Below are 13188 nucleotides of genomic sequence, written 5' to 3' on the forward strand. Positions count from 1 at the left end.
GAACAAAGACTCATCAAAGGCACTTGATTATCTCAGTGCTCCAAAAGGGAAAATAGTTTTAAAAAAAAGTTCCACTTCTAGGTAGGTATGTACCAGATGGGTATTTTTAACAGGATCAAACCTTTGGTAATTTCAGTCTCCATAGTTTCCCTGCTTGCTCTTTTTCTGACTACTTCCCCTTAACAGGGGACCCCTTGAAGGCTGAACCTCAGAGTTGTCTCAACTTTCCCCCAGTCAGCCCAATACATCTTCAACTGCATCAGTTCCTCCCCCTAGAGAGTTAGGCGGTCTCAGTCTGAGTCAGACTCAGCAAGGAGGGCGGGGCGACGTGTCGGGGAGCCCGGCGGCGCCCTGAGTAGGTGTGTGGGTGTGACTGCTGCCGCGTCAGTCCCCCCAGGCAGAGGAGTCATGTACTAGGGCACTAGAGCCTTCTCCTGGCTGCTGCTGCTGCTGCTGCTGCTGCTGCTGCTGCCGCTGCCCGTGGTGAGACTGGGCATACTGGGGGTGGGGTTGGGTTGGGGGTAGGGGGGAACATCTTAGGCAGACTTACAGAACTTCAGGGGAGGAGAGCAGCCCTCAGACTTAATTTATGTTGAAAATATTTTGTCTCTCCTTCCAGGTTGTGAGAAAATCGGAGACAGCCCTGCTGTCCAAACAAAACTACAGAAAATCAGGGGGGTCTTGTGACTCAGAAAAGGAATACTGGCATGAGGGGCGTTGCTGCTCTTACTGCCCAGCTGGTACGTGGCTCCTACCACCCAGGTCATTGATCTCCTCCTTCCCCCGCTCAGTCCGGCCATTTTCCTCTCCACGGGGCCAGTTCTAACTCCTCTCCCTCTGCTCCGATTGCATTTGAGACCTGAGGCTTAGAGACACAGAGTTTGTTATTTCTAGGGCTCATTAAAGTTTTCATAGCATTTCCCGCCCTTAAAGCCTGCCTATGGGTTAAGAACCACAGCTGTTCTCATCTTCACTTGTTGAATGTCAAAGCGGAGGCTAGGCTTCCCACCATGCTCTAATACGTTCAGCGGCTCACAAGACTCATCAAAGGCACTTGATTATCTCAGTGCTCCAAAAGGGAAAATAGTTTTAAAAAAAAGTTCCACTTCTAGGTAGGTATGTACCAGATGGGTATTTTTAACAGGATCAAACCTTTGGTAATTTCAGTCTCCATAGTTTCCCTGCTGGCTCTTTTTCTGACTACTTCCCCTTAACAGGGGACCCCTTGAAGGCTGAACCTCAGAGTTGTCTCAACTTTCCCCCAGTCAGCCTAATACATCTTCAACAGCATCAGTTCCTCCCCCCACCCCCAAAAGACAGAAGGATGGAGAGATAGAAACAGGGAGGGAAATTGGGGAATGGGAGAGAGAGAAAAAGGAAGAAAGCCAGACTGGTGTAGAGGGAGAAGTGAGAGACAGAGAGAACAGAAGACACAACCTGGGGAGGAAAAACTGGGAGGGGCCGGGAAGGAAAGAGACTTCTAGCGGAAGGAAAGGAACGTCCTCGAAACAGTCACATCTAGGATCCCTTGCTCAATCTGAGCGGCCCCTGGTTATTCCCCTTCCCACGACTGCGCTGTCCTCCGCAGGGAGGGAGGCGGGGCGGGGTGGGGTGGGGGGTAGGGTACGGGGCTGGGCTGGGCTCATTTCCACACATTTTCTCAGGGCGGCGCGTTGCTTTGGAGACCCTAGAGAATTAGGCGGTCTCAGTCTGAGTCAGACTCAGCAAGGAGGGCGGGGCGACGTGTCGGGGAGCCCGGCGGCGCCCTGAGTAGGTGTGTGGGTGTGACTGCTGCCGCGTCAGTCCCCCCAGGCAGAGGAGTCATGTACTACGGCACTAGAGCCTTCTGGCTGCGGCTGCTGCTGCTGCTGCTCGTGGTGAGACTGGGATACTGGGGGTGGGGTTGGGTTGGGGGTAGGGGGGAACATCTTAGGCAGACTTACAGAACTTCAGGGGAGGAGAGCAGCCCTCAGACTTAATTTATGTTGAAAATATTTTGTCTCTCCTTCCAGGTTTTGAGAAAATCGGAGACAGCCCTGCTGTCCAAACAAAACTACAGAAAATCAGGGGGGTCTTGTGACTCAGAAAAGGAATACTGGCATGAGGGGCGTTGCTGCTCTTACTGCCCAGCTGGTACGTGGCTCCTACCACCCAGGTCATTGATCTCCTCCTTCCCCCGCTCAGTCCGGCCATTCTCCTCTCCACGGGGCCAGTTCTAACTCCTCTCCCTCTGCTCCGATTGCATTTGAGACCTGAGGCTTAGAGACACAGAGTTTGTTATTTCTAGGGCTCATTAAAGTTTTCATAGCATTTCCCGCCCTTAAAGCCTGCCTATGGGTTAAGAACCACAGCTGTTCTCATCTTCACTTGTTGAATGTCAAAGCGGAGGCTAGGCTTCCCACCATGCTCTAATACGTTCAGTGGCTCACTACTGCCCGTGAAAATGCCGACTCCTCAGCCTGGCGTTTTTTAATCCATCCACCGGGTACTCCAGGTTCCCTTTCCAGCCTTATCACACTTCACTCCACTTCACATGCCCTTTGGAACAGCCAGGCTCAACGAGCCTCCCCTCACTGAACTCCAGATGTCATCTTCCTCCCTCTTTTGGCATTTGTGTGCAGTCCTCCAAACCTCAAGAATAACTGCCTATCACCACCTCTAAGAATGCTGACCTACCCTTACAACATCCCCTGCAACCCTCTCATCATCCACTGGCCCAGCTTCCCGCTTCCTTCAAAACTTCATCACCTCTTGCTCCATTTACTGCAATAGATTTCTTTTTGAAGGGTCTCCATGCTTCCTCTTCTTCCCCTCTCCAATTCCTCTTCCCCACTGCTGCCAGAGTTGACATTTCTAAGACACTGATCTAGAGATCTGATCATGTCATAGCCTAACCTGCTCATGGAGCTTCTGTGGCTTCCTGTTACCCTTAGGAAGAAATAAAAAAGTTCTCAGCTTGACCTTCCAAGTCTTTCCTAGTCTGTCTCTGATTTTGGAGGGCTTATGGGAAGATAAGAGCATAGACAGAAATTACAGTGCTGGTAGGGAGGGGACTTGGTTCAGGCATACCAGATTTCTGTATGGAATTTTACCACTGAATTGTTCATACAGATCCTGTAACGCAGAGATCCCTCCCAATTATCTGCATAAACCCCAGCAGGGGCAGGGCAGAAAGAAGATCCCCAGACACATCAGACTATTATGGACTCATAGCAGCCCATCTTTTTGTGGTGCATAAGAACTAGAAACATCATGGATACCCTTGATTTAGGTTTAGGGCATGGTTAGACAGACTGGGTACTGGAATGTGAGGGAGTATTTCTTCCCTGTGAAAAGAGACAAGGAGGAACTGATGTAAAGTGAGGCAAGCAGAGACAGGAAGACAATACACACAAGGTCTTCCAGCAACATAAATTGGAAGAACAAGTGATCTTAAAGGGACTGCTGGATAATTGTAAGGATCTGGGCTGGCCCTGGAGAAGAGCTGAGAAATTACGGCTCCCTCCCTTCTTTTCAGAGGTGAAGAAGGCCTATGGGAGTAGAATACTGCCTACGCTGAAAAGGGAATCCTCTACTTTGTAACCAGAAGGCATTTTCTCTTTGACTCTTAGTCACTACTGAATCTTATGCAGCCTTTGTGACCTCCTCAGGCACCCGTGTCGGCAAGCATTGCGACATCTCCCACACCCTTGGAGATTGTCAGGAGTGCCCCCTTGGAGAGTATGCCCCTAAGAATGGACTGGAGACCTGCAGGCAGTGTACCCAGTGCAGAGAAGGTCAGTATGTTCCTACAAGCTTCCGTGAGGAGAGGGATGCCAGCCCAGAGGTCCTGGGGCATCAGACCTGGAATGACCTCCTCCCCTGAGTCAGAGTTTGGCATTGATGACAGACCACTGCCCCCCATCCTTCCACCCCAAGCCACAGGTCTCCAATTTGATGGTCAGGGGAGAGAGTTGGAATTTAGCCCTATGGACAGGAGGACCTGTGTGGGAGGGGGCATCTCATTCAGGATCACCCAGGATTGGCTTACTTCCTCCCTGCAGAGAACAACCTGGCATCCTCTTCACGAATCAGTGCTGGAGAATTAGGATGGGGGGATGAAAGAGGGCAGGGTTTGGAGAATTTTGAATTATCCTTCAAGCTGCTAAAGGTCAACATGAGTACATAAAAGCCTTCCTTGGATCCCTAGTGGGGAGTAACCTAGGTCCCAGGAAGGGTGGGCAGTAGTGGTACCCAGGATAGAGACTAGTGTTCTGGGGTATATCCTCTATGGATGCCTCCAGTGTCCTGCCCCTCAGCTGTTCCCCTGTCAGAGGTGAGAGTTTGGCTAACTCTGGAGGAATCTAAATAGGAGAAGAAAGTCACAGAACTTTGGGTGGGAAAGGCTAGTCCTGAGATTCAGAGAATGTGGCTAAGGGACCCAAATTCCCCCACCCGCTTCCTGCCAGGGATGTCCACCTGGCTTAATTCCAGATGCCCTAGTTTGCTTTTCCATCTATGGCTTGCTGCTGGGGTAGCCCTACATTGTGGAGATTTCAACATCCCCAATTTGTGGAGATTTCAATATCCTCACATTGTGCAGTTGCAACATTATCCCAACCTATTCCTCACTCCTTCACACAGACATGCCTACTGTTTCTTTCCTACTTTTGTGGGAGGAATGGAGGCCCAGTCATTGAGTGGTCCTCCATTCCTGGAAGGCTCTGCCTCCTCCACTCATACTACTTACCTCCCTGGCTTCCTTTAAGTTCCAACTAAAATCCTGTCTGCTAGAGAAAACTTTCCCCAACCCCTCTCATTTCTAGCACCTTCCTCTTTTAATTATTTCTTATTTATCCTATATATAGCTTGTTTTGTGTATATGTATGTGTTTATATGTACATACACACACACACATATATATATATATATATATGCATGTGTGTATGTGTATGTGTGTGTGTGTTTGCTTGTTGTCTCCTCCATTAGATTGTACACTCCTTGAGGGCAGGGACTGTCTTTTGCCTCTTTTTGTATCCCTGCTGCTTAGCACAGTACCTGGCACATACTAGGTGCTTAATAAATGTATATTGAATTGCTGGTATGGGGGAACAATACCTGCATATGTTATCTCCCCTGACCCAACCTGATGTGCAGATAAACCAGGGTCCTGTGCGGCATCGCCTCTTGCAGGGCCTACCACTGTTCAACAACATTAACAGCAAGAATAAGCATACATAGCAATTATATAGTACTTAAGGTTTACACAGCACTTTATAAATATCTCCTTTGATCCTCACAACAACTCTGGGAGCCAAACACTAGCTATTATCCTCATTTGACACTTGTAGAAACTGAGGCAAACAGAACTTTGTCCAGGGTCTCATAGCTAGTAAGTGGCTGCATTTGAAATGAGTCTTCCTGACTCCAGGTCTAGAGCTTTCTCCAGTGGACCACCCAGCTGCATAGTAGACTAGGTGCAATGTTGAGCAGGCTGTGTACAATATAGAGTATATATAATATATATGCTTCAGAGACCAGGAGAGCTGAGCTCATTGTGAACAACAACCTTGCTAGGGTGTCCCAGAGTGCTGGCATTTTTGCCCAGGCAGATTGGGGGACCAGCTTCTAGCATCCCTGTTTATAGGAAGGAAGCTTCACATCTAGGCAGTCACTCCCAGCTGTCATATTGGAACTCTGAGGTTGTCTGGCCAGCTGCCTGGCCAAGTGAGACAATAGCACACTTCTAGACATTTGATTGTTCCAAGGGTGCTCCCCTTGGAATGGTATATGACCAGCTTGATGGCCTCTCTGGGGTTACCTTAATCTGAACCTCTTCCTTTTTGTCAGACCAAGAGATGTTGATACCTTGTTATAAATATATGAACACCAAGTGCCAGTGCAAAGAGGGTTACTTCTGTGATGCCCCAGATTGCAAGGTGTGCCAGCCCTGCATGAAGAAGTAAGTGCTGCATATGAGTGTGTCCAGAATACATATAACATGAATGATCTAGGAGGTCTTGGGAGGGTCTGTGCTAGCACCTGGGGTAGGATGGGGGACTGTGTGGGGAAGGGATCTCAGAAGAAAAGGCTTCATAGAGAAGGTAGAGCTTGAGCTGAGTCCTGAAGCATTAGAAATGGGGGGGTCATCAATTGCTGATAATATAACCACATTCAGGAGTAGTTGGGAGGGGGGTGCAGCTTTTTGATGGAATCAATCAAACAGAAATGAGAGCCATTGGAGACCTGCTCTATTTGGGTGTGTTTGAAGATTTGGGGGGTGGAGGTGGTCACTAATTAAGGAGCTAGTATGAAACCAGGAGAGCACTTAAAACCAGAGAGAAAATCTAAATATCTGGTAGCAGAGAGGAAGGAATGAGGACATCCTGAGGTGACCCCAAAATACCTGGCCTCCCCAGAGCAACCATTAAAAAGGGAAGAGAACAAGCACTTATTAAGCACCTACTGTGTGGCAGGCTCAGTGATAAGGTATTTATTGATATTTTCTCAATTAAAAATGTGATCTCATTTGAAAAGAAACTAAGGTAGGACTGAGCTGTGGCAGAGAAGGGAGAGATGGAAGAGGGCCATGGATTCCACTGGCATCTTGGAACAGGAAGCTTGAGCTGATGTCACCAAGTGTACCTACCTCCTCAGCTCTTTCCCTCAATCCCCCTCCAGGTGCCTGCCTATCCATACATAGTGTCATCTGCATGGCTGTCTTGGCTCAAACACTTCAGTAATATGGATTTTGCTTCCACCAACAAGAGGACAGGGGATAACTAGGGAGCGTTAAATAATAATATAATAATTAATATTATAATAAAATATATAATAACAATAATATATAATAATAATAAATAATAAACATAGATTAAAACTGCAAGCCTGATCTCTGCCTGAACTGGAAGAATTTTCCTACCTGAGGACTCAGAGCAAATGTAATTATATCATTGTGTTGTTGCTGTGTTTGTCCTTCGTTCTCAAAGAGGACCATGACATCAGGGAAATGATGACATGACTTGCAGTTGACTTTGATTTGAGTGAGGGAGGGCTTGTGCAAGGTCACCAGCCTCACTTTCTCCTCCGGAGCCATCTGGGTCCAGTGGCCTGATATTCCTCAGGAGAACTGGAGATGGCCCGGTATGCATTGGGAGACTCTGGCCCTTTCAGGCTGAGGTCTTTTCAGGTTCTCACTTTGAGTGATATAAAGCCCATTCAGTGAATAGCCCTCTTTAAAAAGTTAATCAAGGGATGACCCCTTTAATCAAAACTCAAAAAAAACCCCACAAAAAAAACCAAAATCAAACTGGGAGAGAAAGCTAGCTAGTAAATCCAAAGTTAAGGAGGCAGCCTTTGGCCATTGAAATGGAGCATGGAGGGGAGGCAGAGGGGTTTTTTGAGTTTTGATTAAAGGGGACATCCCTTGATTAACTTCTTAAAGAAGACTATTCATTGAATGAGCTTTACATAACTCAAAGTGAGAACCTGAAAAGACCTCAGCCTGAAAGAGCCAGGGTCTCCTAATGCATCCTGGCCCATCTCCAGACTTCCTGGTGAATATCAGGCCACTGGACCCAGATGGCTCTGGAGGAGAAAGTGAGGCTGGTGACCTTGCACAAGCCCTCCCTCACTCAAATCAAAGTCAACTGCAAGTCTGTCATCATTTCCCTGATGTCATGGTCCTCTTTGAGAACAAAGGAAAAACACAACTTGCGAGTAGCCTCTGCCTCTGCCTCTGTTTGTATTAACTCTGGCCTAAAAGACGCTCTATATTGCTGCTGCAAAGGAGGGAAACATGCATTTGAGGGACCATTATGTGGCCCCTAGACTTAGTGTGAGTTCATTATGGAAATAGGGTATTACAGAAAGAAACCATGGACTCTGAGAAGCACAAGGTGGTGCGAATTTATTACATTCTGACTCTATGCCAGGCACTATGCTAAAAACAGCATTTCTAGCATGAGGGACATCCAGTGCAAAAGCACAGAGGGAAAAGGAGTCATCTGTGAGAGGAACAGCTCCAGCAGTGTATGAAGGGGCATGAAGTATGAAAACACAGGAAAAGATAGCAAGGGGCCAGGCTGTGAGGGGCTGTCAAAGCCTATCAGGAGATTTTATATTTGATCTTGAAGTGAATGGGAGATTGTTGAGTAGGGACTATCAGGGTGGAATCTGGAAGATAGCTCCAGAAAGCCCCTGATGAAGAATTTCTTGGATTTGGGAATCTTAAAGGGTCCCACCTTATTGACTTTCCTGGCTCACACTGAACACATAGGACTGGAATAAGTGAAGGTTTTCCAGCCATAAGTAAAGTAGTAAAGAGACATCCCTTTGTTACTGGGTTCAAGGAAAAGGCTTGGCTTTAGGCTTCTTGGACCCTGGAGGAAAGGGAGGGCATTAGTGGAGCAGCCTGAGCTCTATCGTGCTGTAATTATTCTAGAATATGGGGCCCAAAGGTGGTGTGTGTGTGTGTGTGTGTGTGTGTGTGTGTGTGCACACGCATGCAAGTGTGTGCATGTAGCAGCCTTCACTCTTTTCTGGTCTCAGGTGCCCAGAGGGGAAACAAATCCTTCAGGGATGCAATGCTACAGCTGATATATTGTGTGGAGTATCTGGGACAGGTAAGGTGATGGAGGTAATAAAGAAGCAGGTCCCAGATTTCCTAATGTCTGAGGCAGGATTTGAATCCAAGTCCTCTGCCTCTACATGGAGGCCCTCTTTCCATGGCACTTTGATGCCTCAAGGAAGTGGATCATGACTGTGAATCGGGGTGCTTCAGGAAACCTGGGAAAGGTCAGAGGAAATGGTTCCAGCACCAGCCCCCTAGATCTGGGGAACTGCAGGAACCTCATCTCTAGAAGAACAGTCCAAGGCTGTCAAAGTTCCAGTGGGTATAGGCCAAGCCTTCTCATTTGGAGCATCTTCTCTATAGGCCTGTGTGTCTGGGTCACACTTAATAAATGATTCATGGATCCCTGGAGCCAGGAGGGCTTTAGCAATCTTCTCTTCCAACTCATCCTCTATCCCCACTTTTGCAGTTAAGGAGTTGAGGAAGCTAAGATTCAGAATGGGGAAGTCACTTGGCCAAGGCCTCATGACCCATTAAATCAAAACCAGAACATGAACCCAGCTTTCTGGCTTGTAGTTCAAGGCTCTTTCCACTAGGCCACAGTGACATGCTCATTCTCCTCCTTCCAGGCATCACCTTCAGAGCAGAATCATCAGCTGTCAGAGGTAAGTTCTTTTTGTTGTTGTTTTGTTGTTGTTTGTCTTTTGTTCTTTAAGAGGACCATGACATCATCAGAGAGGTGATGCCATGGATTTAAGTGAGGGAGGGCTGTGCAGGGTCACCAGCATCATTTTCTCCTGAGCCATCTAGGTCCAGTGGCCAGATATAGATCGGGACAACTGGAGATGGCCCTCAGGGCGGAGTTGAGAGATCAGCCAAGGATGGGTGGGCTCTTATTCTTTTTTCACGAACTCATTTTTTGCTTTTTCCTTGTAGGAAGCACACCAGATTGGCTTTGGATTCTGATTCTTTTGGTTTCTAGTTCTTATTGGCGGGGTCTATTGGGTTTCTAATCACTGAATGTGGAAACAGAAATGGTAAATAATGGGCCTTTGGGTGTGAGGGGTCAGGGAATGCATGTGATATCTCCTCTTTACTTGAAGGTAGGGTTGGGAGTGGGAACAAGCAAAAATATATTTTGTAAAAATTCATCTGCTTCCAACCCTTGCTGAGATGGATTAAAGCTAATTCCTGCACTTTAAGAAATGGAAGGGAGAGGGAAGGGGGGAGCTGGAGCTAAGGAAGGTTTGGAAGGTGAAGTGGGATGGTTTTTCTTTGAGCTCTTGTTTGTCTATTTGCTATTTCTGGGAGGTCTGAGAACACAGTACTGATCCAAGGGGAAGGGGGTTTGCTTTTCAGCAGCCTCAAATCTCCCCTACCTCACATACCCTTGCCTTATAAGGACCAATCTGATGTCCGAGTCAGGGACTTTCAGCCCCCCAGATTGATATCTCCATTCTTTCAACCATCCCACACCTTCAATTACTTGGCCAAATCTTGTTTGCTCCAACCTATTTCCCCTTCTCTTTCCTCACAGACACCCTCCTCATCCTAATTTGGACCCTCATCACTACTCATTTGGAATATTGCAGAATCCTCATTAATGTCCTTGCTTTCAGTCTGCCCATGACCGCTCATTCTCCTTGCAGACACCAAACTAAACTCTTAAAGCACAGCTTTGGACATGTCTAAAAACTTCAGCAAGGTCCAATCATGCTAGGTTCAAACACAAAGAACTCTTCAAAGTAATTTGGGACTATGTTCAAAGAGCTATAAAATGGTGCTTTGATCTAACAATACCAAGAAACTCCCCAGTTATCTTGGGGTTTACTGGCTAGTTTCCTTCCTTCCTTCCTTCCTTCCTTCCTTCCTTCCTTCCTTCCTTCCTTCCTTCCTGACCAGCTCTGAGAAAGTCCATTCTGGGATATAGATACAGGCCAGGTTTTCCCTGGGGCCTGTTCTTGCCCTTGGGTTGATAACTCAGCACACGGGCTCTCCTAACCCCACCTTGGCACACACGTGCTCTCTCCAAAACCCCCATGGCACACACGTGCCAAATACCACCTGTGGGCTATTAACATGATATTGTTTATGGCAAAAGGGAACAAAGCACAAGGAAGTCATGCAATGCAAATGTTTTTGCAGTGAACTTGTTGATTCTGTTTGCATAAAAAAGTATATAAGGCCGGTCACTCAGTTTAATAAACAGAGCTGTTCTTTACTCTCTTGCCTGGCCCATGTTTTCTTTTCACTCTCGGAGGCATTCGGGCATCTCCAGCCATTTGGCACCACAGCCACTGGCGGCAGACCCATTTCACTCTGAAGCTCATAGGAAGGTCCTTTCCAAACCTCCACTCAATGGCTACATTTTGGGCCCTCTTAGCTCAGAGTGAATGTCAGTGGTAACTGTTTCTCTTTTGACTAGCAACCCTGAGGGTCCTCCCCTCCCAGTTTGATTTTGTTTTTCTCTTTTTTTCTCATTAAAGGGGCCACCCCTTGACTCATTTCTTAAAGAGGCCTATTAATTGACTGGGCATTACCTCACTCAAAGTGAGAACCTGAAAAGGCCTTAGGCTGCAAGGGCCAGAGTCTCCCATTGCATCCTGGGCCATCTCCAGTTCTCCTGAGGATTATCAGGCTACTGAACCCAGATGGCTCTGGAGGAGAGAGTGAGGCTGGTGACCTTGCACAGCCCTCCCTCACTCAAATTAAAGTCAACTGCAAGTCATGTCATCATTTTCCTGATGTCATTGTCCTCTTCAAAAATGAAGGATGAACAAAACCAACTAAGTCTGTATCCCAAAGAGATCAATAAAATTTGTACAAAAATATTTATAGCATCACTTTTTGCAGTAGCTAAGAACTGGAAATTGAGGGGATGTCTATCAATTGAAATAGATGAACAATTTGTGGTATAGGGTTGTAATGGAATACTATTGTGCTATGAGAAATAATGAGTTGGATCATTTCAGAAAAATCTGGAAAGACTTATGTGAACTGATGCAAAGTGAAGTGAGCAGAACCAGGAGAATATTGTACATAGTAACAGCAATATTGTATGATGAACTGTGAATGACTTAGCTATTCTCAGCAATACATGATCTAAGACAATCCCAAAGAACCCATTGTAGTGCATTTAGGGTCTCTAAGTGAATACCAGGGTCTATCTCCACTAGACTGCATAGAGCCAGTAGGATATTGCTTACTGCATCCTCCTGCAGCCAAAGCTAACAGATTAGTTCCATTGTTACCTCCTTGCATATGATAATCCCTAAAATCTTGCTGTACAAAAGGATTCTGACTAATACCTATGAATTTCAAACAATCTATGTTATTTATCCCTACTTCTCCAGCCCCTTCATCACTGATTCTCACTATCCAAGATGCTAACAATTCTCCCCTTTTTTTGGGTGAATGGATTCAAAATATCTGTGACCTTTTGCTGAGTAAAATCCTCAATTATTTCCCTAAACACTGTATGCCCTCCCCCCCTTCTCCTGCTTTTTTCATCGTATTGGGTGAACTTCTGCATCCCTAAAAGCCTCATCCAACTTTGTTTCATGCTCCTCCCACACATCTTGCCAGGTGTCTTGGTCCCAATCAAGCCCAGCCTATGCAAGGACTGCATGTACCTTCCTTTTGTTACTTTTTGCTTATTTTTCTGAGCTAAATTCACGGCTGCTTTTTCTTCTACCACATGAAACTTTCTAGCTTGCTCTTTTAAAGGAATATTTGAATACTGCAGCATAGAAAACCTCTCATGCAAATCAGCCAGCTCCTTTTTCATCTGAACTTTTTCCTCCAGCAACTTGTCTCTGCTTTTACACATAATACAATAACTTGTTAGCAAGGCCCAGCCTCTCCTACGTAGCCCTGCCATTTCTTTCCCTAGTTCTATTGGTATTCCTTGCAAACATTTTTCTAAATCCCTGGGTCCTCCCTTCTGTAGCCTTGGTTCCCAGTTTTCACAGAGTCCTGTGCTTTTAGCCCACTCTCTTGCCAGCAAGGAATAAGGTAAATCCTCCCATCCTGGGATATCCATTTCCTTCCCTAAAGCCTTCCTGTCTCCAAGTAGAGGTTTGATATTTCATGATCCCATCCTTGTTTGCAAATGTAGCGCCAATGCGATACCCATAGCTATGTAGTAGCCAGCGTAGTTCTGAATTGCAAAATATAACAGACTCTCTACATGAAAGATAAAACCAAAGCATTTATTCAAACACCAGAAAGCCAAATCCATCATAGCAACAAAGAAATCTGTACACATTATCAGTGCAGGGAGCACTGCCATCCCTAAGCCTTCCCTCTGTTAGGGCCTTCCCACAAATGAACACCCTCAAGCAAAATGCCCTTCTCTCATTCACACTAACTGCTGCTTTGTGTGTGTCTCTCTCTGAGCTCTGACTGGTCTTACCAACTTCTTCTCAGTTCTACTCCAGCTCCACCCCTTCCTGCTCCACCCATTCAGCAAGTTCCTTCTACAACAGGCTTCATGTGATTCAAACTCATGTGACTTAGGTTTCCGTGTGACTTAAAGAGGTCACATAGGCCTATTAATGGGTGGGAAAGATCTTCCCATTAAGTAAAAGTACATTAACAATGCATTCATGATGAAGTATCCTCTCTGCCTCCAGAGA

The 13188-nt window shown here is 46.4% G+C and overlaps 1 protein-coding gene across 1 annotated transcript; it reads left to right on the forward strand.

The window, feature by feature from the left end:
* Positions 1-700: 700 nt before the first annotated feature.
* On the forward strand, positions 701-10243 carry LOC118842583 (tumor necrosis factor receptor superfamily member 23-like). Its single transcript, XM_036750025.1, has 7 exons — positions 701-740; positions 2013-2133; positions 3651-3776; positions 5830-5941; positions 8530-8603; positions 9181-9216; positions 10089-10243. Exons 1-7 carry the CDS (start codon positions 708-710, stop codon positions 10241-10243), a joined length of 657 nt encoding a protein of 218 aa, XP_036605920.1. The 5' UTR covers positions 701-707.
* The last annotated feature ends 2945 nt before the right edge of the window (positions 10244-13188 follow it).

Source organism: Trichosurus vulpecula, chromosome 3, assembly GCF_011100635.1.
Source record: "Trichosurus vulpecula isolate mTriVul1 chromosome 3, mTriVul1.pri, whole genome shotgun sequence".
NCBI classification, from domain to species: Eukaryota; Metazoa; Chordata; class Mammalia; order Diprotodontia; family Phalangeridae; genus Trichosurus; species Trichosurus vulpecula.